Source organism: Schistocerca nitens, chromosome 1 (assembly GCF_023898315.1).
Source record: "Schistocerca nitens isolate TAMUIC-IGC-003100 chromosome 1, iqSchNite1.1, whole genome shotgun sequence".
In the NCBI taxonomy this organism is placed as follows: Eukaryota; Metazoa; Arthropoda; class Insecta; order Orthoptera; family Acrididae; genus Schistocerca; species Schistocerca nitens.
Window position 1 is genome coordinate 795,859,703 of NC_064614.1, and position 27,221 is coordinate 795,886,923.

Sequence of the window (27,221 nt, forward strand, 5' to 3'; positions counted from 1 at the left end):
TCCTGTGACGATGACTTCTCATCACTGCAAGGACTTCACAAGACACTGGAAGTATTTGAGAGCCATTTTGACTGATGACTACTCAACAGAAATCCATTTCTCAGAGAGTGGCTTGTTGCAATCCATGCACACCCATCTTACTTACATAACTGTTGAGACTGAGAAAGCATTTTGCGACCATACTGGGAGCAACTAGGAGCACTGACACACTGACTAAGTCACTGGTTCATGTCTGGGAGGAGCAGGAGTCTGATAATCCTGAATTATGTTTTCCATGATTTCCCTAAATTGCTGAGGTGACGCTTTTTAAAACTGCTTGGCTGATTTCCCAGCTTTCATGGCCCATCTCTAATTACCTCATTATTTTCTTTTTTTTTTTTGTCATCACAGATTCAATTTGCTCTGACACAATATGAGAACAAAGGAGAGTGGGGGGTGAACCCATCACTTGTTTAATTTTTAACATACGTGAGTAAATACTGTGGGTTTCTGACTCCAGATAACTTTTTCCTATGGAGCACCCACCAATGAGTCACAGTGCCCGTACTAAAATCTGTCACTTGTAACATGCAGTTAGCAAAGAGAATGGCTTTGGTACCTATAATGAGAAGATGGTACTCTTGTAATAGATGGTCCTTTTTGGCTGTTACCCAGCATCAAGTTAGTGAGTGATCTGCTGTAGTTTAGTGTAACGATCTACTGTTACATTCTCAGCTAGCCACTGATGGCCCTGTAGTTCAGTTTAATTCTAATTGTTACTTACTTATTCCATGGCTCATATGCATAATAATTGATTAAGAGTGGAATGTGTAAATTTGATACCTCAGAAGTGCCTCTATGTGTATGGATACAGAAACTCCAGGTGTGTGTGTGTGTGTGTGTGTGTGTAGCAACAAGGAACATGGTTGCAGAGAAGTCATGTTCAAAAAATAGGAATTCCAACTTGGAGTATCAACAATATTAGGAAAAGGATAGATTGCTACTCATCGTAAAGTAAATGCAGACAGGCACAATGAAAAGACTATTATACATTTAACTTTTGGCAAAAAAAAAAACCTGCTTCAGAAAACAAAACACACACACATTCATATGAGCAAGCACACTTCATGCAGACATTACTGCTATCTCCAGCCTGAGTTGTTGGAGATGGCAGTCATGTGTGTGTAAGATGCGCTTGCATGTGTGAATTTGTGTATGTGTGTGTGTTTTCTTTCTGAAGAAGGCTTTGGCCAAAAGCTAAATGTGTAACAGTCTTTTTGTTGTGCCTGTCACAACCCAACAAGTCATCTTCATGTAGAAGGCATTTCGTTTGATGGAGTTTTGCAAGAGCAAGTCCATAACTGAAGTGCATTGTAAGTTTAGGATCACATTTAACAAGCCTCCATATATCTTAACGATTCATTTATGAGTGAGTAAAGAAGTTTATGGAAGCAAGGTGCCTTTGTAAAGGCAGCTGTGACTCATGTCAATGTGGACAGTTTAGGGTGAGTGTGGGCAGAATTGAACTACAGACTATCCATATGCCATGTAGCTAATGGTTCACTCGTTGACTATGAATGACTATGACACAAATAACTTCTTGAGTTGCTGTTTCTATAAATATATTCATATAATACCTTACCTCAATACAAACATTTTTCTAGATTACGTTGAATAACCCTTTATAACACACATGTTGCCAATTTCAGTAGTTGACACTGGTGGCAGTGGTTTAAGAACTTGAGGCTGTCATGATAAACCTTTGACACAGTGAACTATGAGAAACCCATTGTCCACAAAATCTCAGAAATAATGTGCTTCATGCCTGTGATGCTGAAAATCTAATCATGGTCAAATGGCCTGAGATCTCATGTTGTACCCAACCTTTGCATCTTTATCACTTTTATGTCTATAAAAATGTCTGATGATTTCACAATTGTGTGCTATAAGGAATTATTCCACTTGTCAAGGTAATAAGGAATGCCATTTTTCCATGACAATTGTCTTCATATTTACTCTACAATTTGGTATAAAGAGTGTGTAGGGATACTTTTTATTGTACTAATTGTACTAAATATTCAGGTTTCTTCCTGTGCAATTCTGGGTGGGGGGCTTAAAAGAATGGTTGCTCATATTACTGTGTGCTTCTATTAACTTCACATTATACTGGAGATCTCTATAGGAGCAACCCATAGATAGTTGGAGAATACTCATAGATTTCATCCCAAAAACTGGTTCTTGGAACTTTCTGAGTAAGTTTATGGAAGATATTTGACAACTTGTGTAGTTTATGGCTGCTAAGATAAGATAATTCATCTCCTGTGCGGCAAACAAGTATGATCACTTGCAGTGACATTATTGTTATGTATTAAATGTTTTCTGTTATTCTGACCCAATATGGATCATATACATTCCAGCAGTGTTTTAATGTGAGGTATACACACACTTGGCAATAAGTCTGTTTTTTAGACAGACTGTAATTTCAAATATCCTACTAATATATCAAAACCCTCTGTTATACAACATGTAGAGAAGACATAGAGTTGCAGACAGGCACAACAAAAAGACTAGTATATATTTAAGCTTTTGGCCAGTGGCCACAGACAGTGGTCACGTGTGTATGAGTTGTGCTCATGTGAATGTCTATGCATTTTCTTCTTTAGAAGATGGCCTTTTGGCTGAAAGCTTAAATGTAGCAGTCTTTTTGTTGTGCCTGTATGTGACTCAGTGTCTGCCCTGTATGGTGAGTAGTGAACTATCATTTGCATAATGTTGTCATTATTCCATACTGGATTTTACATTGTTTGATAAAATCTTGTGTCAGCTTTACTTACAGCTGGACATGTGTGGCCACTACACTTCCTTCTTCTCAGATATTTTTACTCCCAGATATTTGTATGGCTTGGCTAAATCAAGTCAGGTCTCATTAATGCTATAGTCCACAGCTGCTTCATTTTTACTTAAAATAAAGTGCATAACTTTATACCCCTCAACATTAAGAGTTGGTTGCCAATCTTGGTATCAGGTTTACACAGGATATAATGGGTATAAGTGCAGATATTTTTATATGTGGTACCTTAATATGTAGATACTGAACAGTCTTCGCACAAACATTTCACAAACCTGATGTTTTCTGCATGGTTGTAACTATGCCTGTCAGTATAGACTATCCATATTTCATCCACACTTCCACACCTGACCTGCTATCCAGGGGAAAATAAGCATTAATGGTTTGCTCTTGCCACATGTACTTGGAGGTACTAACGAAAATAAAAACATACTACTCCTAATATCTATAATTATTAGCCTGCAAATGAAGTAAATACTGATGCAATATTATCCAGAACACTGTCCTGTGTCACCAGTATAAATATCCTTATACCTGTTACTCCCTGTATGTTGCCTAAATCACACTGGATAGTGCTACAATGTTTACTGGGTGATGATTGCTCACGGATAATCAGTTCATTTGTGAAAAGTCTGAAACCATAGTTAGAACTGTCTGTTAAGATTTTAATAAACATCATGAATAGCAGTTGCACTGTCACATTTCCCTTGGGCAAACCTGAAATTATTTGTGGCTGACTCCTCACCTAGTATAACATGCTCAGTTTTGTTTGTCTAGAAGTTTTAAATCCAGTTACAAACCAGAGTAGATACCCTTTACAAACAGAGAGCTTTTACAAATGCTACCTTTAAAGTTTTCATGAAAAAATGACAAATCATTTTACTCTTTCCCAAGTCACTCATCTTTAAAGATTGTACACATTTGTATGCATCTGAACCAGTTGTGAAAAAAGTTTTTCACTTTGCTGTTGGTATCTCAAAAACATGGTTTTGGAAGTGTTTAACAGCATGGCAATGAAAATCATTGTCTAATGAAACAAAAATAAGTTGGTAGACAATCAATCAGGTGAATGCAGACAATGAGGAAATAATATGATGTTTTTCTCTGGCAAATAATTGGGTGACAGCTAGCATTGTCACAGAATGATTTGATATTGTCTGTTGTTTTTCCTGATTTCATGAATGACTTGTGGCAAGCCAGGTATTGTGTAGCAGCCACCATTAACAGTTCTTTGATCTGGATTATATGTATTTTGCAATTCATCAGTCACATTTGTGTTGAGTATTTCCTTACACCAACTGAAACAAAATTGTTTTTGAGTTTCAGTCAAACTGTGCATATCCAGGACGACAAATCTTCTTCACAGCTATAGATTCATGTACAATTGTAATACCGCAGTCTTCAAAATACTTAAGGATGCTTCTGGCTCATGGTAAGGCAAAAATGCCAATCCAATCATATTTGTTTATCTTTATTCATCCATGGACCATCACACAATGATACAGGATTTGTCAAGGTATGTTTTTTTTGTGGTCTTCAGTCCAGAGACTGGTTTGAAGCAGCTCTCTACACTACTCTATCCTGTGCAATCCTCATCTCCAAGTAACTACTACAACCTATATCCTTCTGAATTTTCTTAGTGTATTCATCTCTTGGTCTCTCCCTATGATTTTTAGTCCACACTTCCATCCAGTACTATATTGGTGATGCCTTGATGCCTCAGAATGTGTTCTACCAATTGATCCCTTCTTCTTGTCAAGTTGTGCCATGAATTTCTCTTCTCCCCAATTCTATTCAGTAACTCCTCATTAGTTACATGACCTGCCCATCTAATCTTGAGCATTCTTCTATAGCACCACATTTCAAAAGCTTCTACGGGATGTGCTACAACCCTATCTCACTCCCTTCTCAACCACTGATTCCCTTTCCTGGCCCTCAATTCTTTTTGCCCCTTGTCAAGGTAATACAGTGCAAATCAATAGGCCAACATTGAAGTTTTTATGAATAACAACTGGTTTCGGTGAACAACCATCAATAAATTCATCATTGAGGGAACTTTGACCACAATCAGATCCTGCTAAGCAACTGTAGACAGTCTTTTCTGAGAAAACTGATTACCAAAAGTTGCTTAAAGTAATTGTAGGCATTATTGCTAGTCAGGCCTAAATGAAATTGTTAAAAAAACATTCAACACTAAACTTCATGTGAAATTTCCATTTTTTTCACAACACTGTGTCTTCAAACACTGTAAACAAATTACTTAGCCAATTTCAGGTCTGCCACTGTTTCAAAAATAACTGATTACAAATTTAAAAATGATAGTAATGTTGCATCTCAATAGTGCCATGTATGTCTATATCATTACTGTTCAAACGACTGTAACTATGAAGTGCATGGCAGAGAACATTTCCCATTTTACTATATAATAAAGTTTGTTCCTGTTCGATTCATGCATGGAGCTGGTAAGAACATTTGTTTGAGTGCCTCCATGCTCACTGTCTAATCTTGTCTTCATGGTACCTGTGGGAGCAATACATATGGGTTGTAGTATATCCCTAGATTCATCACTTAATACTATTCCCTCAAACTGTGTAAGCATGGTTTTGAAGCATAGTTGGTGTCTACCAACAAGTATCTGTCAATTCAGCTTTTCTTGCACCTCAGTGACTCTCTCACATGAGTCAAACAAACCATTGACCATTCTTGATGCCATTCTTTATATTCATTCAGTGCCCCCTGTTAGTCTTACGTGGCATGGGTCCCAAACACTTGAACTATATTATAAGGTTGTAAGCGATCTCCTTTGTAGACTTATAGCATTTTCCCTGTCTACCACCTGCTTTACCTATGATTGAACTTATGTGATCATTCTATTTCATATCCCTGGAAATTGTTACATCCAAGAATTTACATGAATTGATTGATTTTAAATGTGAATCATTGATCTTATGGTCATTGGCTATTACATTTTTCTGTTTTGTGAAGTACAAAATTCTACATCTGTGAATATTTAAAGCTATATATGTTTTCAGATATGTTTGAAAGAACAGACACCATTTTGATCCTGCAGTCACAATGAATCAAGACACAAACGAGTTATAGACAATAGCTGCCAGTGGGCATTGATTTATATCAGTGCGCCAAGTTGAAAACTTTGTCTGACTGGGATTTGAACCTAGATTTTCTGCTTACTAGGCATATGTGCTGACTACTATACCATCCAGACACAGTGGTCACCAAAGCCACATGGACTACCCTAGCATGCCTCCCATCAGACACAGCCGCACAGGGTAGCAGTGCGGTCTGAGGCATCTTGTCACGGTTTGCTCAGCTCCCCCCTCTCGGAGTTCGAGTCCTCTCTTGGGCTTGGGTGTGTGTGTTGTCCTTAGCATAAGTTAGTTTAAGTTAGATTAAGTAGTGCATAAGTCTAGGGACCGATGACCTCCGCAGTTTGGTCCCATAGTCCATACCACAAATTTCCAATTTCCATCAGACACAAATTCTCAAATTTTACCACACGCTATTGGTGTAGTGCCCGTGCTCATGACTGAAAAGACAGACACCACATGTGTAATTAAAGTGATGATGGCCAATGACCCCTTCAGTGGAGATGCATGTCAAATTTGAACTCTTATGGGAATCAGCAAGACACCATGTATAATGACACTAATGAGCAGGGGCACTACATCAGTAGAGTGAGGTATAAGCTGAGAATTTGGGTCTGACGGGAGGCGTGCTATGGTTGTTCATATGACTATGGTAACCACTATATCCAGATGACATAGTGGTCAGTGCATCTGCCTAATAAGCAGGACATGCAGGTTTGAGTCCTGGTCCAGCATAAATCTCCAACTTGCCCATTAATACAAATCAGTGCCCATTGTAGCTAATGTCTTTAATTCCTTTGTATCCTGAATATTTAAAGCATCTTGTGGTCATTCATAAACTCTTGAATAGTGACTTTCACACCAAAAATAGGTGTCTTACTATTCTGTTTTATGTGGAGCTCAGAATAAATTATGGTTGTTATGTTGATCAATTCTCTTAATACACCTGGATCAGAATACAAAAGAGACTGACAGTTGAGCTTGGGGCAATGTCATCAGTTCACTGTTACAGGCAAGCACAGTATGACTCTGGTAGTAGCAGCTGTGAGTTCTGTATTGGGTATATTCATAAAGTGTTTTAAGTGTAAATTGGCTGATTGTCAGCTAGTGCAGAAAGCAAGTCCAGCCCCCACATAAACTACCACAGGGTGAGGAACAGTGCGGCAGGGAAAAGGCTTGCCCACCTCCTGCAGCAGAGGCACCTTAACCTGTGCTTGTGCATGCTTCTGCAAAAGTAGAAGTCATGAACAAAGGTATAAATCATGTAAATGTTTTTCATAATTGAAACTGTGTTGACATGTTTAATAAAGACCCTAATTGCAACCATTTTGTACACTTATCATAAGGAAAGAGAACAGTATAAAATAGATTGAAGTAGAAAACAGTAACACAGCTGAAAATAATGGCTGCATCACACATTACTTGTTAGCTATATAATGTTGGCTCCACCCAAAACCAAATCTCTGCCTGCTGTAACTTTCCAGTTTCTACCGACCTCCTTTGATTAAGGACTATGGAGCTGACTGGCCAACTTACAGTTAACACACTGTACATTCCCTGCTAACATGAACACTCAATTTTCTTGGCAGCTTTATAATACTCTTATCACTTTTCTAAGCAATTTCACAGTTAGATTCATACATGCTGCAAAAGAAACATGCTACTGTGAGCGTACAAGAACAATCACAATGATTATGTTTACAGTCCTTAACTGTCATCTGAAGTTGACTGGTAACTGGCAGCTGAGGTAAAAGAGTAAAATGACAGTTGTGGACAGGACAGAAAGTGTGACCAACCATTTGGTCGTGCTGGTTGTTGATGTGGTAGTTGTCCTGTAAATAACTAGCTGTCAGTCACTTTATTATTCTGACCTAGGTGTAATTGTGTATATGTATGTCACTTGTGCCTTGTTTCTATCAGAGGGAATAGTTTCCTGCTCAAGAAAGCTATGGTAGGTTATGGATAAGAGGGAGTTAATTCAGTACCAAATTACATATAGAAACTTACAAAATCTCTGCTGGATATTGGGACCCAATTTATTTTTAGCAGTTTCACTTGCTTTTCAGCATTCCCGAGGGATTATCACTATGCTGTTCATTTTTGCAGTGGAACAACTATTAAAAGATGAAAATATTCCTTGATTTTCCTATGTGAATGGACCTATGAAGACAGGGTTCAATATTTTTGGTTTCATTTTGCTATTCTCTATATCAGGTCCTGATCACAGACAGTCATTACATATGATGAATATCTTTTACAGTTTTATCAGAGATACCATAATTCTGTTTGCATCAGATGCAATGTGAGATTAAATTGTGTAGTTATGAAAGAATTTCATCAGTAGTGCATACATTATATGTGAATATAAATGTCAGGAAATATCAAGTAAAAGATTTTACATTCCTGCATAGTAAAAAGTCCATTAGGGCAATTTGTGTAAGACTGAAGATGTACGGAAATAAGTCCCCTGAGAAAGTGCTAGAATTCTTCGTTTTCATATGATAAGCAAAAAAAAAAAAAAAATGAATTGTGGAAACTGCAATCCACAACTAAATACACATAATGAAAATCACTGTCCATATTATATGACATGCTTCTTTCCCACATTTTCCAAAGATTTTTGGAGTGAAATGAGGGAGACTGGACTTACTGCATTGAGCACATAAACATTAATTTCCCTTATGTCATGCTTTTTTTTTTCTTTATCACAGAAAGAAGTGGTGCACTGGTGACATTGGACTTATATCCCGCAGGAGTGTGCTTCCGATTCACATCTGCTTAGGCATATTCAGATTTTCAGCAGTTCTCATAAATACTTAAAATAAAGGGTAGGATGATTCCCTCAACATAGATAGGTATGGCCAACTTTCTTGAATATACTTATCCACTAGAGCTGTTGTCCCATCTCTAACGTTCTAAGAACCAATGAGGTATTAAACTAAATTCATCCTTCCTTCTTTCATCTTCTTTCTTCTACAGCAAATCTATTTGTGCTAAGGAGACAGAGAAATCAGTTTACTGTAAAAAGGGAGAAAATTTGTGCTTTCGTACAGTGATGTCCAATTGATGGTTATGAGACCTCTGTAGAATCTGAAGACAAAAGAGAGACCATTAAGTAAGACTGTTACTTTTTCTTTGTCACCCACTACCATAATTTCTTAAAAACATACTACAAATTTTCTTTCTTGTCATGCTGTCGTCAAATAAAATGGATGTGAAAACATTCTTATATTTTTTGTGGATGTTCACGTGGTTTCAAGTAGTGTATGTGAATGAACATTCCATTTCTTCTTTTGTACCAGTTTCTACTTTTTTAATTTATGGCTTCTATGTAAGTAAACACATTACTGATGAACATATATAAATCACCTGTTGTTCTGCAGGATATGAACTGGAATTATATGAAGCAGCTTCTTCTTCTTATTTGTGGTAACATTATTTTACAAAGTTGATACTATATGTCAATGCAAAGTTTACAAAAACGTTTAGATTTTTCTGATTAGCTGTCAAAGATGCACTTATTTGACTTAACACTGTTTGAAAACAACATTTTCATGCTATTAAATAAAAAGAAACTTTTTTATGAAAAACTGGAATTCAGGAATACATGTCTTAACTGAGACACAAAATGAATGATAAATCTCAATGTGTTTTAACCACAAGATGCAAGAGAATGAAAAACTTGGTATCTGTTGCTCATCACTTTTGGGTTTAACCACATACAATGTATGTATGCAAGGGTTTCAGTTTTCTCACAGTCACAACTTGAAGCAGTGGGTTCATTTAATAAGCTCAGAACACAGTTGTTTACAAAAAGAAGAAAGCAAGGAATATGAACTGGATACAATAAACAAGAATTTATTGAGAAAAAATCCAAATCATGAATGATTTTCACACTATATGTATATGCAAAATAGACAGATGACATGGTGCAAAAATTCATACTTAAGCTACTTCTAACAGAAGAAACCCTGAGAGGGTCCAGCAAAAATATACAGATGCTGAAAACTAATTTAAAGTTTTCAGAACTGTAGACCTCTCCTTGAACTCACATAGAAAACTGGGGAGTAAAAATGGTAGAACTAACAAGTAACTGAGTCAAAAAGAAATGCACAAGTGTGAATATAACTATCATAATACAGATAGCTTGTTGTTAACTATTTTGGCAATGGTTCTGTTTAAGACTCTCCCTCCATGAAGGAGCTCTTAAAATTATTTGCGTGGATATGGTTTATGGATCCACTGAATGATACCGGCAAGAAAGAAGAAAAGACGATGTTTAGTTCATAATAGACTGCTATACTAAAATTATTATTCTTTAAAATATTTGAACTCCTAGTATGTTGATATCATCATCGATAGTGACTGGCAGCAGTTATAAATGCGCAAAAGAAAGAATATGTGGAAAACAGCCATCAGTGCATAAACAAAAATTAGAGATGGGAGATTCATTTCTCTTGCATTTATTGTATCTAGAGCTAACAATAGTGGCAGAAGTAAAAAAAGACTGCACTTCCTTCCTGTAGCAACAAGAACTTGCCATTAAAATTACTCTGTGCCTTAATATATGACCTATGTAATAATGATGCCCTTTCTTACAGAGTTGATGAATGGGCAAGGAAAGGTACATAAGAAGCAAAAACTATTTACTTACAACACTTCAGTCCATAGTGAGTGTGATAAACAGTTGCTCAGACAAAAACTGGGTCAACAGTGTAATACATAAGCATAACATGCTCAAACACAACAATAAATCTTTAATTGTCATTATTCATTCTGTATGAATAAACCTTCATGCCACAAAAAAGGTGGACAATGAAGTTCAGATGGACTTACCTGCTTGGAAATCTTACATGGATTCTTTTCTGTTTTAATTTCTGTTCCTTCAATTTCACGAACGGATGAGTCTCTGGAGTCACTCACCTCCTATAAACCATTTTACAAACAGAACACTTAAAGCTGAACACAAGGTAATAGCAATGGATGTAAATGGCTAAAATGCACAGCCTTAAATGTGTGAAACTGATTATTTAATAATGGAACATCTTTCTTAGTCTGATCAATTAGTCTGTGTCATGTCTAGATATCACATTCCTTGTGCTACAATATCATTTTTACTTCAGTTCAGTTAACACAAAGTAGGTGCAAGTGCAAGTGAAATACTAAGAGATTCAGTCAATAACAATAACATATGAGGTTGGAAAGCATTAGGTAACTTGTCAGGACAATTATGACAACATAGTTATAAAAGTTGATAGTAGATTGCTGCACCATGTACAAAAGTAAATTACAATGAGACCTCAGCCTTCCAGGAACAACACTGGCCTTCCAAGACAACACTGTAAATTTTGTATGTATTATTAGAAATTTCATAAATAAGAATAAAGTTCCAGGAAAAATGATGCACTCCAAAGCCCTCATGTAGGTAAATTTTGGAATGAGAAAAACAAAATGCCACAGATGAAGGATAAATGGCTAGCAATTAATGCTAAGATATGAGACATATAACAATCTAATAAGTTCTATTAGAAAACTTAACAAAAAATAAAAAGGGCAGGGGGAGGGTAAGTGTATAAGTTTTGTTGGTATTGCAACCTGTAGTCAGTGATTTTGTGCACCAGAGAACCTTCACTACAAAAATTACAATTATAATAATATTTGCAAGTAAAATGAGGTTCACACATTCCGAAAGAAGAAAACTATATACTTTACAGATTTATTACTTACAAAATCATATAAAGTTTACTGGCAGTGTACAGTAAAACATTACAGTATTACTCATTACATAGTGTATCAAAAGGAAAAATCACTTGATAAAACTATAAAACTTTTGCTTCCCCTTCATCATCACAACAGGCAGATCTCTCTCATACTGGGATCCCAGTGACCTGCCACTCTTTTCTAACCTTTTTCAACCTATCCTTCTTTCCTCCCTGAGACAGTAAAGCTTCAGTCTATAAATCAGCACAGATTTAGAAAGGCATCACTTGTGCAAACCCCAGTTTGCCCTTTTCTCATGTGATACCCTGTGTTCCACGGATGAAGGGCAACAGACAGGGTCCATAGTCCTGGGTTTCTGGAAGGTGGTTGACACGGTGCCCCACTGCAGACTGCTAAGGAAGTTCCTAGCATATGGAATGGGTTCCCAAATACATCAGTGGCTCAAAGACTTTGTAAGTAATAGATCAGAGTATTTTGTTCTTGATGGTTCATCAGAGAAAAGGTATTATCAATAGTGCCCCAGTGAAGTGTGACAGGATCGCTCTTGTTCTCTATATACATAAATGATGTGACAGATAGAGGGGTGGCAATTGACGACTGTTAGCTGATGACATAGTACATTGAAATTCCCATCACTGAGTGACTGTAAGGGTATTCAGGATGGCTTAGGGAGAATTTCTATTTGGTGTGATAAATGGCAGCTTGCTCTAAATGTACAAAAATGTAAGTTAATGGACATGAGTAGGAAAAACAATCCTGTAATATTAAAAAACAGGATTATGGGTCACTGCTTGACGCAGTAATATTGTTGAAATATGTAGGCATAGCATTGCAAAGTGATATTTAATGGAACAAGTGTGTAAGGTCAGTTGTAGGGAAAGTGAATGGTTGGTTTATTGGGAGAATTTTAGGAAAGTGCAGCTCATCTATAAAGGATATCACATGAAGAATACTGGTGTGGCCCATTCTTGAATACTGCCCAAGTGTTTGGAATCCAACCAGGTTGGATTAAAGGAAAACACTGAAGCAATTCAGAGGTGTGCTGATAGATTTGTTAATGGTAGGTTGGATCAATGTGTGAGTATTACGGAGAAGCTTTGTGAACTCAAATGTGACACCCTGGAGGGAAGACAACATTGTTTTCGTGAACACTAACAAGAAAATATAGAGAACTAGCACTTTCAGCTCACAGCAGAATAACTCTACTGTCACCAACATAAATTTCATATAACAACCATGAAGATAAGATAAGAGAAATTAGAACTTCTATGAAGGCATATCGACAGTAATTTTTCCCCCATTCCATTTGAAAGTGGAACAGGAAAGGGAATGCCAAGTAGTGGCACAAAGTACCTTCCACCACATAAAGTACTAGTGAACCTGACAATGCTTCGCAAATTCTGAATATGTTTGGGAACTGGATATGCGTTGTAATCTCCACACCCCCCTCCCCCTCTATGCCCATCTCCTCCTCCTCGTCTCTCTGCTGTTCTCCTCCTGTCTGTCTGTCTGTCTCTCTCTCTCTCTCTCTCTCTCTCCCTCCCTCTCTGTCATTTACTCCTCCTGCTCTCTCTGCTCATCTCCTCCTTTCCTCTCTCTTTGTTCGATAAGCCATAAGTCAACTTTCCTGTTCTGTGTTAAAGTCAACTCTGAGGGATAACACAGAACATCACATTGTGTCGAATCACTACACAATGTGTTGTTCTGTATTATCCCTCAGAGTTGACTTTCTGCATAAATTCTAGAACCGCTCAGCCTTTTACCATCTCAAACACATGGTATTTTAGATATGAGTGTGCGAGAGTGGTATCCTACCTACTGCGCATCACGGGTTTGAGTGTACAGGTTGGAAATGAGTTGCGAGCAGAATTTAGATGTGGTGGTCGAACTGCACCAACAAGTACTTGTTGATCGATCCATGGAAATTTAGTGGAAGTGGACAGAAGAACAATGGAGTGTTTATGCTACTCAGTTCTAATTGTGTTTTGACCATTGTTATAGTAACGTGAACAGTTGAAAAAGAACAATTAAAAACTTTTGTCTTAGCCTTGGTGAAGGGAAGACTTGTATTCTGATCTCATATTGAGAATGGACATGGTTTTTAAGCCAACTTTCTCTCATATGTAACTTATTTTGTTTCTAATGCTAGGAGACACGAGAGGCTTACGAAACAGTATTTATTTATGTGAAGTGTGGAATTTGTAAAATGTCTGATGTTACAATATACGTCATTAATTGAAGCAAATGAAACTTGGTATGTCTACTTATTTTTATACATAGAAAGAGTCTTAAGAAATTCCTGTACCTAGCAGCATACCTTGGAGAAGAAGTGAAAGAGTTTTTGCAGCAGCAGGATAACCAGCAAGGAAGGTTGGCCGAGCATCTCAAGCCATCTCGGAAAAGAAGTGGAAGTTCACATACATACTTCAACACTTTAAGTCGTCCAAACCATTAGAATTGTTGTGTATGCAAATTTTGTTTAAAATTATACATAAGGAGATGGTTTAAATACCATGACACCAAATGTAAAATTGACTATGAGAAAGAAAATTAAACCATGCATTTTCACAGCACAGCATTTTTTTTCTCACAGTCAGTTTAACGGAAAACCTGTACAGTGTTGTTTAAAAAAATATATATCTTATGTCTCTCTGAATGTTCCTTAAAGTATTGTGAAAGATTTGAAGTAAAATGATAGAGAATTTTTGAGATTTTTGCCAACATTTGCCTATTGTATTGTATAGATGTATATTTACATACTACAGATGTTTTAAAAAATATATAGCCCACGACCACCCAAATTTTAGTAGAGTATCATGTGAAAATTTGAAGTAAATAGGAAAGAACTTTTCAAGATTTTTGATAACAGTGTTTCCTCCTTATACGTTACACATGTATTTATATAGAACATATATTTAAAAAATATGTGGCTTCCGCCCATCTGAATATTTAGCAAAGTATCATGTAAAAATTTGAGTAAGTCCATCAGGAACTTTTCAAGATTTATGGTAACAATGTTAAATAATGCCTTGTCCTTCTATAGTAGTGCAGACATATGTATATATAATAAAAACATATGGTCTATGTCTTTTCAAGTGTGCATTAGAGTACTGTGTAGAAATTTGAAATAAATTGGACAAGAACATTTCAAGATTTTTGCCAACAATATTTCCCTTTTATACATATAAAGTATACATATTAATATAACATATATTTTTTTAAAAAAAGTGTTATCTAAGTCCATCAGGATCTTTTCTTAGAAAAAAGAGTATTGTGTAAAAAATTTTAAGAAACACACACACACACACACTGTGCAATATTTGACATATGACCACCTGAACGGTTATTAGAATATCACGTAAAAATTTGAAGCAAATCGCTCAATAGCTTTTCAAGGTATTTGTTAAGAACATTAAACCACAACTTGCCTTCATTTATAAGAACAGATTTTATATACACATTCATGTACCATACATGTAAAAAATATGTAGCCAATGTCTATCTGAATGTTTATAAGCTAGATATAAAATCTACTCACCATGGGGCAGCAGAACACACATGTAAAAGGAGGTTATAATTAGGCAAGCTCTTGGAGCCAGTGGCTATTTCTTCTGGCAGAAAGGTTGAAAGGAAAGGAAGAACAGGTGAAGGAAAAGACCAAAGTCTAGGAAAAAGGGTAGATTTAGGATAAGTCACTCAGAACTGCGGGTGAGGAGAGACTTACCAGATGGGGTGAGAAGAAAAGACTGATTGTTAGGGACTGTCCTCCAACAACCTGCCTTTCCTTCTCATCCCATCTGGTAAGTCTCCCCTGACCTGCGGTCCTGGGTGACTTTTTACAAATCTACCCCTTTTCCGAGATCTCTCCAGTCCTTTTCCTTCACCAACTCTTCCTTTCCCTTCAACCCTTCTGCCACCACTTGATGAGTAGGTTTTTTATCTATCCAATTACATTACAATATTGTCAAAAATTGACTGTTTTCGTTGAATGTTTATAACAGTATTATGTAAAAATTTGAAGTAAATTGGTCATTAACTTTCTGAGATAATTGGTAAAGAAACCTTTTCCCTTTGTATATATGTATTAAAAAATTGTAGCCTATGTCCACCTGAAACATTTATCAGAGTATCATGTAAAAACTCAAGAAACATGTAAAAATCTGATGTAAATCTGTAAAGAACTTCTTGAGCTTTTAATGTTAATGTTAAACTACAACTTGTCTTTATATAGTAGTATAGATGGTGGCTTGTGGGAGTATGTATGTAGATGCAGAAGTAAAGAATAATTTTGAAAGCTAGAATTAGTGTTTTCACTTTGATATGTGTTTATCAGTAGTGGTGGAACTTTACCTGCTGAAGGCAAGCACAGGTCAGCCGACTGTACTGCAGTCAATAAAATTATAAAATGTTTAATTTTTCTGTAAGAGATAGTAATAATAATATAAAGAGTATTATATGCTTATCAATAATTTGTTTATGTGAAAGATGTTATGAATAGTTGCTATAGGAATGAATAAAATAACAAATAGTTTGTGGAAGATTGCCTTACTTGTGATGGCGAACTAACATTGCTGAAGGAAAACTGAGAATCGGTGTCATCAGTGTCAGGACGTTCAGAATCAAAACAGGATGATCCTTTTCCACTTCTTGATCTAAAAGACCTGTCATAACAAGAAGTATAGCATGAGCTATTATAAATTAGGAATCCTTCAAATTTTGAGAAAGTAAATAATAGAGGGAAACATTCCACGTGGGAAAAAAATATCTAAAAACAAAGATGATGTGACTTACCAAACGAAAGCGCTGGCACGTCGATAGACACACAAACAAACACAAACATACACACAAAATTCAAGCTTTCGCAACAAACTGTTGCCTCATCAGGAAAGAGGGAAGGAGAGGGAAAGACGAAAGGATGTGGGTTTTAAGGGAGAGGGTAAGGAGTCATTCCAATCCCGGGAGCGGAAAGACTTACCTTAGGGGGAAAAAAGGAAAAAAGGATGGGTATACACTCGCACACACACACATATCCATCCACACATATACACACACAAGCAGACATCTCACAAGCAGACATATTTAAAGACAAAGAGTCTTTGTCTTTAAATATGTCTGCTTGTGAGATGTCTGCTTGTGTGTGTATATGTGTGGATGGATATGTGTGTGCGTGTGTGAGTCTTTGTCTTTAAATATGTCTGCTTGTGAGATGTCTGCTTGTGTGTGTATATGTGTGGATGGATATGTGTGTGTGTGTGAGTGTATACCCGTCCTTTTTTCCCCCTAAGGTAAGTCTTTCCGCTCCCGGGATTGGAATGACTCCTTACCCTCTCCCTTAAAACCCACATCCTTTCGTCTTTCCCTCTCCTTCCCTCTTTCCTGATGAGGCAACAGTTTGTTGCGAAAGCTTGAATTTTGTGTGTATGTTTGTGTTTGTTTGTGTGTCTATCGACGTGCCAGCGCTTTCGTTTGGTAAGTCACATCATCTTTGTTTTTAGATATATATGGCAGGTCGATAGACACACAAACAAACACAAACATACACACAAAGTTCTAGCTTTCGCAACCAACGGTTGCTTCGTCAGGAAAGAGGGAAGGAGAGGGAAAGATGAAAGGATGTGGGTTTTAAGGGGGAGGGTAAGGAGTCATTCCAATCCCGGGAGCGGAAAGACTTACCTTGGGGGAAAAAAGGACAGGTATACACTCGCACACACACACATATCCATCCGCACATATTTTTCATACGTGGAATGTTTCCCTCTATTATATAAATAAATTATTTGCCATATAAAAGATTAAGAGAAACTTATTACTGACTAATGATCTATATATACCTGTGACAGGTATTATTTAGTTTGTTTCTAAGTTCTTCTTGGCTCCATTGATAGATGATACATTTTCAGGTGTCCAACCAAGTTAATATTTTATTTTTGCCCAAAATATTTTGATGACTATGTAAGGTGTCAAACTGGAATTACCACAATACCCAGACTCCTGATTACGTCTGGTTTAGGTTTAGTTCAAAATGTTGGCAACTATGTTTAAATTTTGATTTTCATGGATGGTCTAAATCACCTTTCCTATTCATTATATTTCGAAAGTGTGAACAATCTTGGGCATGCTTAGTGCAGTTGCAATATATGCATGAAACAAAAGTCTTATCCCTATGATTCAGGCATTCTGAGTGATGTACTGGGAAACTGCAAGACTTATCTTGTCAAGTGTTAACAATTAATTGAAGAATATGTACTGAGGAACAGTAACATGTAGTAATAAGCATGTAACAACCAGGTGTCATAATTAGGGTAAACTTTCAGATACATGCCAAGGAACACATTACAAAAGAGAAGCCATTATTACCTACCTCTTAATGCTACACTAACAAGTAAGTATCACCAGTTCAGTACATGCATGTTATTACTAAAATCTTTTGCTGTGTACTGCAAATTATTGAAATGGCTCAAGACATCTTGTTTGATTAGAAGGGAGGTTTCTGCCTTGTAACACTTTTAAAAAGAGAAGTAATTATTTCAATAGTGTAAAAACAGGGGCTTATGCAAATGTGGTTAACTGACTTAAAAGTTATCTTCACAATTCCTTATTTTATATCTTACACTCGCGCACAATTTGTTAACTCTCATGACTATACTATATGGCACTATTCATCATTAAGTGGCACTATCATCATAAAGTGATGTATTATGAATTACAAATGACAGAAAAGACAAACTGTAATGGAAAATAAGAACTTTAACAAACTCAAAGAGGACCCTACAAATGGCTGGACAGAAAAGACAAACTGTAATTGAAAATAAGAACTTTAACAAACTCAAAGAGGACCCTACAAATGGCTGGGCTTTGTATGTTACACAACATTTTTATTGTTTGTTTTTGTAATATAACTGCTTCAGTGATTTGTAGTGTATTACCTCAGAAAATTATACCTGAGTAATCATGAAGAGAAGGTATTCAAAATGTACTACCAAATTTGTTTGCAAGTCAACAAAATTAGGGATATTTTTAAGTGCAGAGTTGTAGGAATTGTGGCATCAGTAAGGGTATAAAAGTGTCTATTTAATTTTCATTTACAGTTCATCTAATTACGGTATCAAACAATTTTATGAATGTGAAGTCTTGTATTAATGAAAATTAGTCATTAGTGTAGTCTGCAATGGCAGGCATTATAGTTGCATTTTTTGTATTATAATTGTTACAAATTCTTTGGGTTTTAACCTGTAGACTGTTGTTTCTGTCTCAAATATAACAAAAATAGATTTTTCCTCATTTCATATGGTAACATTACCACCTGCAATAGAGGTTAATTGAAACTAATTAGCATTTGATGTGTGCTGCATAAGGCAAAATACATCTGACATACCTGAATGTGTTGTGTTGATGCCGTGCACTGAGCTCCCCCTGCTCAGCTAACAACTGGGTTTGTCTGCTCTGTACTAATTCTAGTTGTTGCTGCAGTGAGCGCAAAGCAACATGATCTTCTGAGCCTGTATCACGCACTTGCTGTGCAGCAGCAACAAGTTCTTCTGAACGCTCCGCCAAACTTCTTAATTCATCTGCTATTTGCTCCAATCTCTCCTAATAAATCAAAGGAAAAAAGGAAAAGAATTATTTATGATTATCATTAATTATTTGTTTTGGAGAGGAGAATAAGAAAATGAGATTCAGATAAATTATCTGCCTTCAAATTATGAGTTATAACATCTTTGCCTCTTAAATATGTCCCTATCACTTGATGTCTGTATAGATGAAAAGGTAAGATTTTATGGTAATGACTGTGATTGATTCTTATTTTCATGATTTAACAGTACAAAATGTGATATTATCAGGATAAGAATCTAATTATAAATGAGAAGCACAAAATTGTGTTATGTTCTATACCATATTAAATTATTTCATTAACCAGACAAGGATACTGAATTGTCTGCCCTACTCCATCCCTACTCCCAACTCCTTGCCTCATGGCTCTTCTCCCTGCAACAGACCTAGATGCAAGCAAGATCTGTATCATACATCCTGCTCACTGCCACTTACTCCACTCCTGTCATTGACATCTCCAATCCCATCAAAGGCATGACTACCAGTGAAAGCAGCCATGTGATCTACAAACTTAGCTGGAATCACTGTGCTGTATTCTAGGTATGCATGACTGCTGATGAGCTGTCTTTTTGCATGAATGGCCACTGCCAAACTATGATCAAGAAACGGTTGGACCATCCAGTTGCTGATCATTCCACCCAACGTGATGTGGCTTGACTTAATGACAGCTTCAAAACTGATGCCATCTGGATTTTTCCCACTGACATCAGCTTTTCAGAACTGAACAGATGGGAACTCTTCCTACTACATATCCTTCGTTTCCATAACCCCCCAGCTTCAACTTTCACTTGTCCCTGCCCTCCATCTGCCTATCCCCATCCCTGATCCTGCTCCCACTACAATACATGCACTTTTCTACTTCTCTTCCAGCCCCCTTGTTGCCCCCCCCCCCTCCCCCAGTGCATTCTCCTGATGCTGCAACTAGCAGCCCAGTCCTGTCCACATCCTGCATGCTCACCAGCAGCACCAGAACTTTGCCCACCCTTTTCCTGCTATTCTTCCCCTATGCGTCTCACGTGTCCTCCTTACCTCAGTACCCGCTCCAGCAGATTGCTGCTCATGTAATATCCAGTCACAATCGGGCCTTGGTGCTTGAAGACAGCAGCTATGTGTGAGGGAGTAATTATTGTGTGAATGTGTGTGAGCTCTACTTCTAAGCAATATCTTTGTCCAAAAGCTTGAACATTTCTAGTACACCTTCTTGTTGTGCCTGTCTGTAACTCAGTGCCCCTTCTGTGAGGTGAGTAGCAATCTAGCCTTTCCTTGTCATTGTTATTCTGTCTTGGACTTTCCATTGCTTGTTGTTTATTTGTGTTTTATTTAGGTATTTTTCCATCTTTCAGATATGAATATGGAAAACCCAAGAACAACCCAGCTACAGCTTACATTATTTCTGAATTGGTAATGAATGACAGAAGTTACTAGGAGTAACATGCTAATTAATGAAAGTTGAAATCATGTTAATTTAGACTGAAATGATTTACTCTGTTCATGTCATTTGCAATCCCCTAGATTCCTCACATTGTAAGTGAAATGACTGAGAAATCAGTGTCATTTATGGCTGAATTAAGAAGGCAGTCTCTTAATAATAAAGTCTACTGTTTGTTTATATCACGTACCTGTCGTCGAAGCCTGCCCTGTGAATCATGGTCAGAGAGATCTGCAGGTGAAGGTGATAAACGAGGTCTCTTGCTGCTGTGGTTCTCATCTCCATTGCTGGTTCTACCAGAATGTGGACGCAAACAAGCAGACAGGCTACAAAAAGATCATGTTGTGTATAGTTGTCCTTAGTCATTACATACATAATAATATTAAAGATCACACAGTATTAACTCATGTAGGTTTAAAGTTACCAGCACAGTATCTGTATACAGAGTTCACAGAAAATGTTAAGGGATGAGAAACAAGTGAAATAATGAATTCTTTTTCATAATATGAACTACATTTTTGCATGTATACCAGTTTATTAATTTACAGTGCCATAAACAGATACTTTATTTAACAAGGAAATATGCAAACATGATATGAAGTATAGTCTTAAAAAACAAAACTAATATTATGGAACAGGTTAACATTTAGATAACTAGTTTATGGGCCAGGTTTTGGAAAAGGTGCTATAGAAATATTAATGATAGTCAGGAATAATTAAAGATTTTACAAGAGAAATATCAGTCTGACAATTAAAAATTAACTGTACCTTCTGGATACATCAAATATAGTTTGTTAATGGTTACCAATGGGATAGTGACATTATTCCTGACTTGAAGTGACTTCTAGTAATGTTAAATAGATCAACAGATATGTTTCATAGAGAGAATGCGAATATCACAGGAAGAATATCAGAGCAACAGTGTCTTTAACTTATTGTTAAGAGACTCTTTCATGCAACATCAGTGTAAATCACCACAAAGAGATGAGAAGCCATCTTAGAATTACATGTTTCATTGGTCAGTTTATTTCAGTGGCAGATGACCCTTACATAGGCCACTGCTGCCTCATGGCAGATTAATTAGATATATGTATAATTAGATACATTACACAGCCTGTTGCAGTGAACCATTAGACATGTCATGAGACATTTGAAGATCATGTCTGCTCAAGATATGCACCTTTGGATGTACACAGGCCTATGGTGGCACTGTTATGCTGGGGGGGGGGGGGGGGCTTTCAGCAGGGCCTCTACAGCATTTGTGGCTCTTAAAGAAGCCACTATTACAGTTATAGATTCATCAGTATTATTAATATCGGTTACATCTCAACCAAGCCAGGCAAAAAGGGTATCATTATGCATTGTTTTGCTTGCAGTGTACAAGAGTGGTGGCTAGTTGAATACAAAGAGCTAATGGAAAATGGTGTAGCTGATCTTATTCTCCCTCCTCATATGCACACACAACAATACTAAAAATGAGCTGCTTTGGTCTTGTTACTTTGTTTCATGCATAAGGCTCTTAAGTGTTAATAATGATGGATGCATCTTATTAACAATACTTACTCTGAAAATAAATAGTTGTTGTTAGAGGCACACACTTTGCATAGGTGAATTATACATCCTTTCATGACTGATGTTTTCACTATCTGATATGGTATGGTTCAGCAGCACAGTTGCCTTTTAGTTTTAGCGCCAAGCCCCAGCCTCAAAATTCACCAGATAACAAAGCCACCAGCCACATCAGCATTGTCACTGAGCACCTTCTCTGAATTTATATACCATGTAGCATCACCTAGTAATCTACAGGAGATGTGTGACAGAAATGTAGACTTCTAGTGCCACCTGCCTCCGGCGATGTATCGAAGACTTATACATCCATACGATGACAGTTTCAGCTGTTATTTGTGCAACAGGAGGGCCAAGACTCTATTACAAGACTGTCATTAATCATCAGGCTAATCAGAGAATTTGCATGCCTCATCTCGCACATCAAAGTTATTTTTATATTGGAAACCAAGAATTGCCAAGTTCATCCAAAATAGTGAACAATTTTCCATGTAAAAATCTGAAGAAATATCTATACAAGTTTTAGTCAGAAAATGCATTAATGTGTCTATTGCAGCTCCAGTTCATTACACTTGTCATTTGCTGCATTTTACAAATGTTATCACATAAGAAGGTTGGAAGGTGACTAGAATTATGCTTGTAAATTATTTGGATAAAGAAGTTGTTCCTGGGACAGTCTCCACTCATTAATGTAGCATAATGACAAGAATTATGCTTGTAAATTATTTGGATAAAGAAGTTGTTCCTGGGACAGTCTCCACTCATTAATGTAGCATAATGAGTCACCTAGGAATGGCAGTAGGAAAGAATAGTGTCTTCCTCATTGGACTTGGTGTTTCCCAGCCATCCTATACTGTGCATTTGGAGAAAAAGCTCTGTGATCACATAGGTGACGATAAATTCATTCCAGTAACTTTTCATCCATACACTGACATTTGGGTATCTTTATTATACCAAATGATATTCCTCCTTTATATTTCAAACCACTAAGCTATAAACAAAATGCTGTTTATCAGAATAGGGCCTATATTCACCTCCAATACCCACTGTAACACGTATTTACCGGTGCAGTTACAGCTGTTCAGAGCTACGTAAACAGTCACTACTCACATACTGTGACATGGCATGTAGACATGTCCACTAAGGGACAAGTGTACCAGGTGATCACATACCAGAACAATTTTGCTCAAATAGCAGCACACATGTTATGATAGTAAATAAACTTTCAAGAAGAAATCAGAACAGACTGAAATCAGGTAGTAGCCATATTTGGCTAACAACTGATAAAATATGTACTTTCAGACAAGTAACAACATGTCTCTTTGCTGTATTTTTATTTTTGAGTAATCTGATCTCTTTTAAGTTTTCAATAAGGTAAAGCTGCCCTCAACTTGTAAGTATGCTTGAACACCACAGTGCTCTAATAGGAATTTCTCTACTGGAGGCTGTAATTCGTAGCTTCCTCCAACCTTTGAACTGACTTACCCAGCCACTTATAAAGAGGCCTACAGTGTTAACATGGATTCCAGAGCAAACTGCCTTTTTTTTGCATGTACAAATTTATTATCAGAGGGTAAATAAGAGATGACAGAGGAATAATTGACAATAGATGCGTTTGTAATAGAGTTGTGCTCTTACAAAACTATGGTTCATAAGCTCTGGCCACAGTACATAAATGATGTAGTAAATGGTAGCATTACCAGCAGTATTGGTAACATTGTTAGGGAATGAAACATAAACGAATGTGTAAGAGAGAAACTGGGAGCTTACAAGTTATCTTGTTTTTGGATTGTCTGGTCATTTGTTTTGCACACAATTAGAACTGCACATCATTCATTTTAGCCCATTGTGTATTTTACATCCTCTCACAATATAGATTGCACTTTATAAGTAATAAAAGTTAGTTGATCGTGTAATATCTGTGTTTTTATGTAACCACAGCAGTTACTTTTGACGGAAGTACAGAAATGCAGTTTATTTTGAATTCAACAGGACATTCATCATGATGAAAAGCAAAAATTTCTTGTTTATCACTGGTAAATGTGAAAGTTTTGTATGTTTTATATAAATTCAACAAAGTGTTGAAGTGATTTTTGATATATATTTACAGTTTTTTGTTTTATCTATTTTGAGGAAATTGCATCTTCTAGCATTGTAAGATAAATTTATATTTATTTTTACTGCAAAGTCCCTCTGTTTCATGTTACAAATTAACAATTTTTAAATAAAACCAGAATTAAACATTGGCAATTTTAATTTTGCTATAAATTCTGTTTATTTTTAAGTAGTAGACAGGAGGATAACTATGTAGATCAAAAATGTGCCATCGATTATTGGCCCTTTATATATCTTCACTCAGTTTCTAGGCAGTTCACCACATCCTGTTTCTATGGGCATCTTGTTAGATCGCATATGCAAACAAAGAGATCGAAATGCAGTAATGCCTAATAGGTATGCAACTCACCTAATATCTGGGTACACGTTAACTGACTAAAACTACTATGAAAACTACCTTACTCACACTTAGTAGACTAGTTAGTGTTACAACACTAATTTGTAGTCTGAGACACCCTCACCCACTATGCCACACTACATTGGCTATATATTGTGTATAAATGTGTGCTTTTCATGTAACCAGTTGGCACAAAATTTATCAGTAAAATATTGTAAATAAAATAGGACGAGTGTAAAAACTTTCCTCCCAAGTCTAGGCACAATATCGTTAAAGTGAGGAGTTTTTAGATACCTTTACAGAGAGCATGCTTTGTAAAAGAGTAATGTATGTGGACGTACTTGGAGTGACCTTTGCTGTAGTGGTAGCCAGAGTCACGTACAACTTGTCGTGCCAGAGGGAACAGCTCATCCCTCCTGGTGAGCAGGGCTGGCATGTACCTGCAGATCTGTGCTGCTGCCTCATTCACTGACACCTATCACACACAGAAACAGCATTCATCTCACCAATATCTCAAAACAGTTCAGGCGATATTCATATGTTTCCCAGCAAGGAAACTACAATACTGCATATAAAAGTCCAAACAATATTTATTAAAACCAAAAGCACAGCATAAGTAAGATTGTTTGCAGGATGTTGCTGCTGAAACATTCACCATCCTAGCTGGTTCCACATAATGTCCTACTCACAGAAGGTCCGGGGTCAGACAAAGGTGTGTTATGAGGATCATCTTGACAGACACTGTAGGGAGGGGGGAGGGGGGGGCAACGTTATCCTGTTGCAGAATGCCATGGCAATGTAGTGTATTTCTATTGGCCCTCTTACCTTCATGAGCAGTCTGTGGCATCAGATATTCGAAAATAAAGGAATGACTAGTGCTTAACAACTCATTGATAGTGAGGGTATTAGAAACTGAGCACAAGCTCAGATTAGGAAAGAATGGAGAAGGAAATCAGCCATACTCTTTCAAAGGAAGCATCCCAGCATTTTGTCTTAAGTGGTTTAGGGAAATAACAAGAAACTTGAACCGGGATGGCAGGATGCGAATTTGAACAGTCATCCTGCTGAAAGCAAGTCCACTGGTACTAAGCAGTGGACTTTCTTGTACATGCAAGTGATAACAGATCAATATATGACAGTAAAGATTCTCTGTACATCTTTACCTCAGTTATTGCTCTTATAAGGGGCAGTCAAATGGAAATGAGACAATGGGGAAAATGTAAGTAACCTGTTTATTATTTCAAAAGTAATCACCAAAACTATTAATAAATTTATTGCACTGTGAGACAAGACCAGTGCCTTCATAGAAAAAGACTGTATGCAGGTGTGCACCTCTTCATCTGAAACAATCAATGGGGCAGCAATGTCTTTCTTCAGGGCTTCAAAATTATGGGGAGAGATTGGGACTGTGTGCAGGAGGTACAAGGGCTTTCTAGTGAAACTTCTGCAGCATGGTCAAAACAACTTTGGCAACATGTTTTCATAATACAGATACACAGTAAAGGGTAAATAACTGAGTTTTTAAAAAGTGGTCTACATGAGACTCTAAGATTAGTTCAGGATACCGGAGCACCAGTTAAATAGCAAACACAAGGCAATGGAATCAAACTTAAGTCACACTTGGCTTTCAACCAACAGTCCATATACACTACAGAGGCTCTTGTGCAATAATTAGTTGGGTTGCACACTGTAGCTGCAAGTGTAAATCTAATCTGTCATAGTATGAAATGGACAGGATTGTTACAGTGACTTGATCGATGTCACGTTCTCATGTAACCAGTGTTGTGGCCTGCTATGAAGCATGACTCACTTGGGAAGGCTCAATGATGCAATCCTATTTCCAGTGCTAACATTATTGGCACCACACAGTGCACATTTGATAGTAAACATTTTGATTGGAACCAGCTTCATATGGTCACCTCTGAATGGCCCCTCATGATACCAAAGATGCTATTAATGCCTTCATTGATTGAAGAATTTGCGGGTATGTTGTAGCTGAATTTGTTACAGCACATGGTATATTGAGCATATCTTCTACCATCTACTATGACAACTGGAACCAAAGCTTTGGAGTCATAATCATTATTCCGTATTGGAATGCACTATGCCACTTTGGTCAGTTTGTAATCAATATTCATGTGCATGCCCATAAGTTTTATGTAGGCCTACTATATGACACTTTTGAAATTAATATAAATGTCTTTAACCTATGCATTTCAGCCAGTTCCTGTACACCAAATATGTATGTAAGTGATAACGGTAGCTTCCTTTTATATACAGTAGTCTTGTATTAGACACAATGATCTTCATGTCATGTAATCCAATGTTGTGATTCCTATTGTACTGAGGAATACTGCAACTCTCTTTCATATTGGGGTAAAGTACAGCTGACATCAGGATCAAAGTTGGTTTAAGTACCATAGGTCCTTTCTAGGCATGTTCCTTCTAGAGGTGGTATGTCCTTGTCTTCCTCTGACTTTTCAACTGATTTACCCAGGCAGCTACAGA

General features: G+C 36.9%; 1 protein-coding gene across 1 annotated transcript in view; it reads right to left on the reverse strand.

Moving 5' to 3' along the window:
• Positions 1 to 27,221, reverse strand: part of LOC126204136 (NGFI-A-binding protein homolog) — a 456,325-nt gene that overhangs the window by 10,041 nt on the left and 419,063 nt on the right. The window contains exons 7-11 of the mRNA XM_049938579.1: positions 25,055 to 25,188; positions 20,886 to 21,021; positions 19,031 to 19,245; positions 16,205 to 16,316; positions 10,771 to 10,860 (exon numbers count right to left, since the gene is read on the reverse strand). Coding sequence (XP_049794536.1) covers positions 10,771 to 10,860; positions 16,205 to 16,316; positions 19,031 to 19,245; positions 20,886 to 21,021; positions 25,055 to 25,188 — 687 coding nt within the window. The remainder of the gene's footprint in view (positions 1 to 10,770; positions 10,861 to 16,204; positions 16,317 to 19,030; positions 19,246 to 20,885; positions 21,022 to 25,054; positions 25,189 to 27,221) is intronic.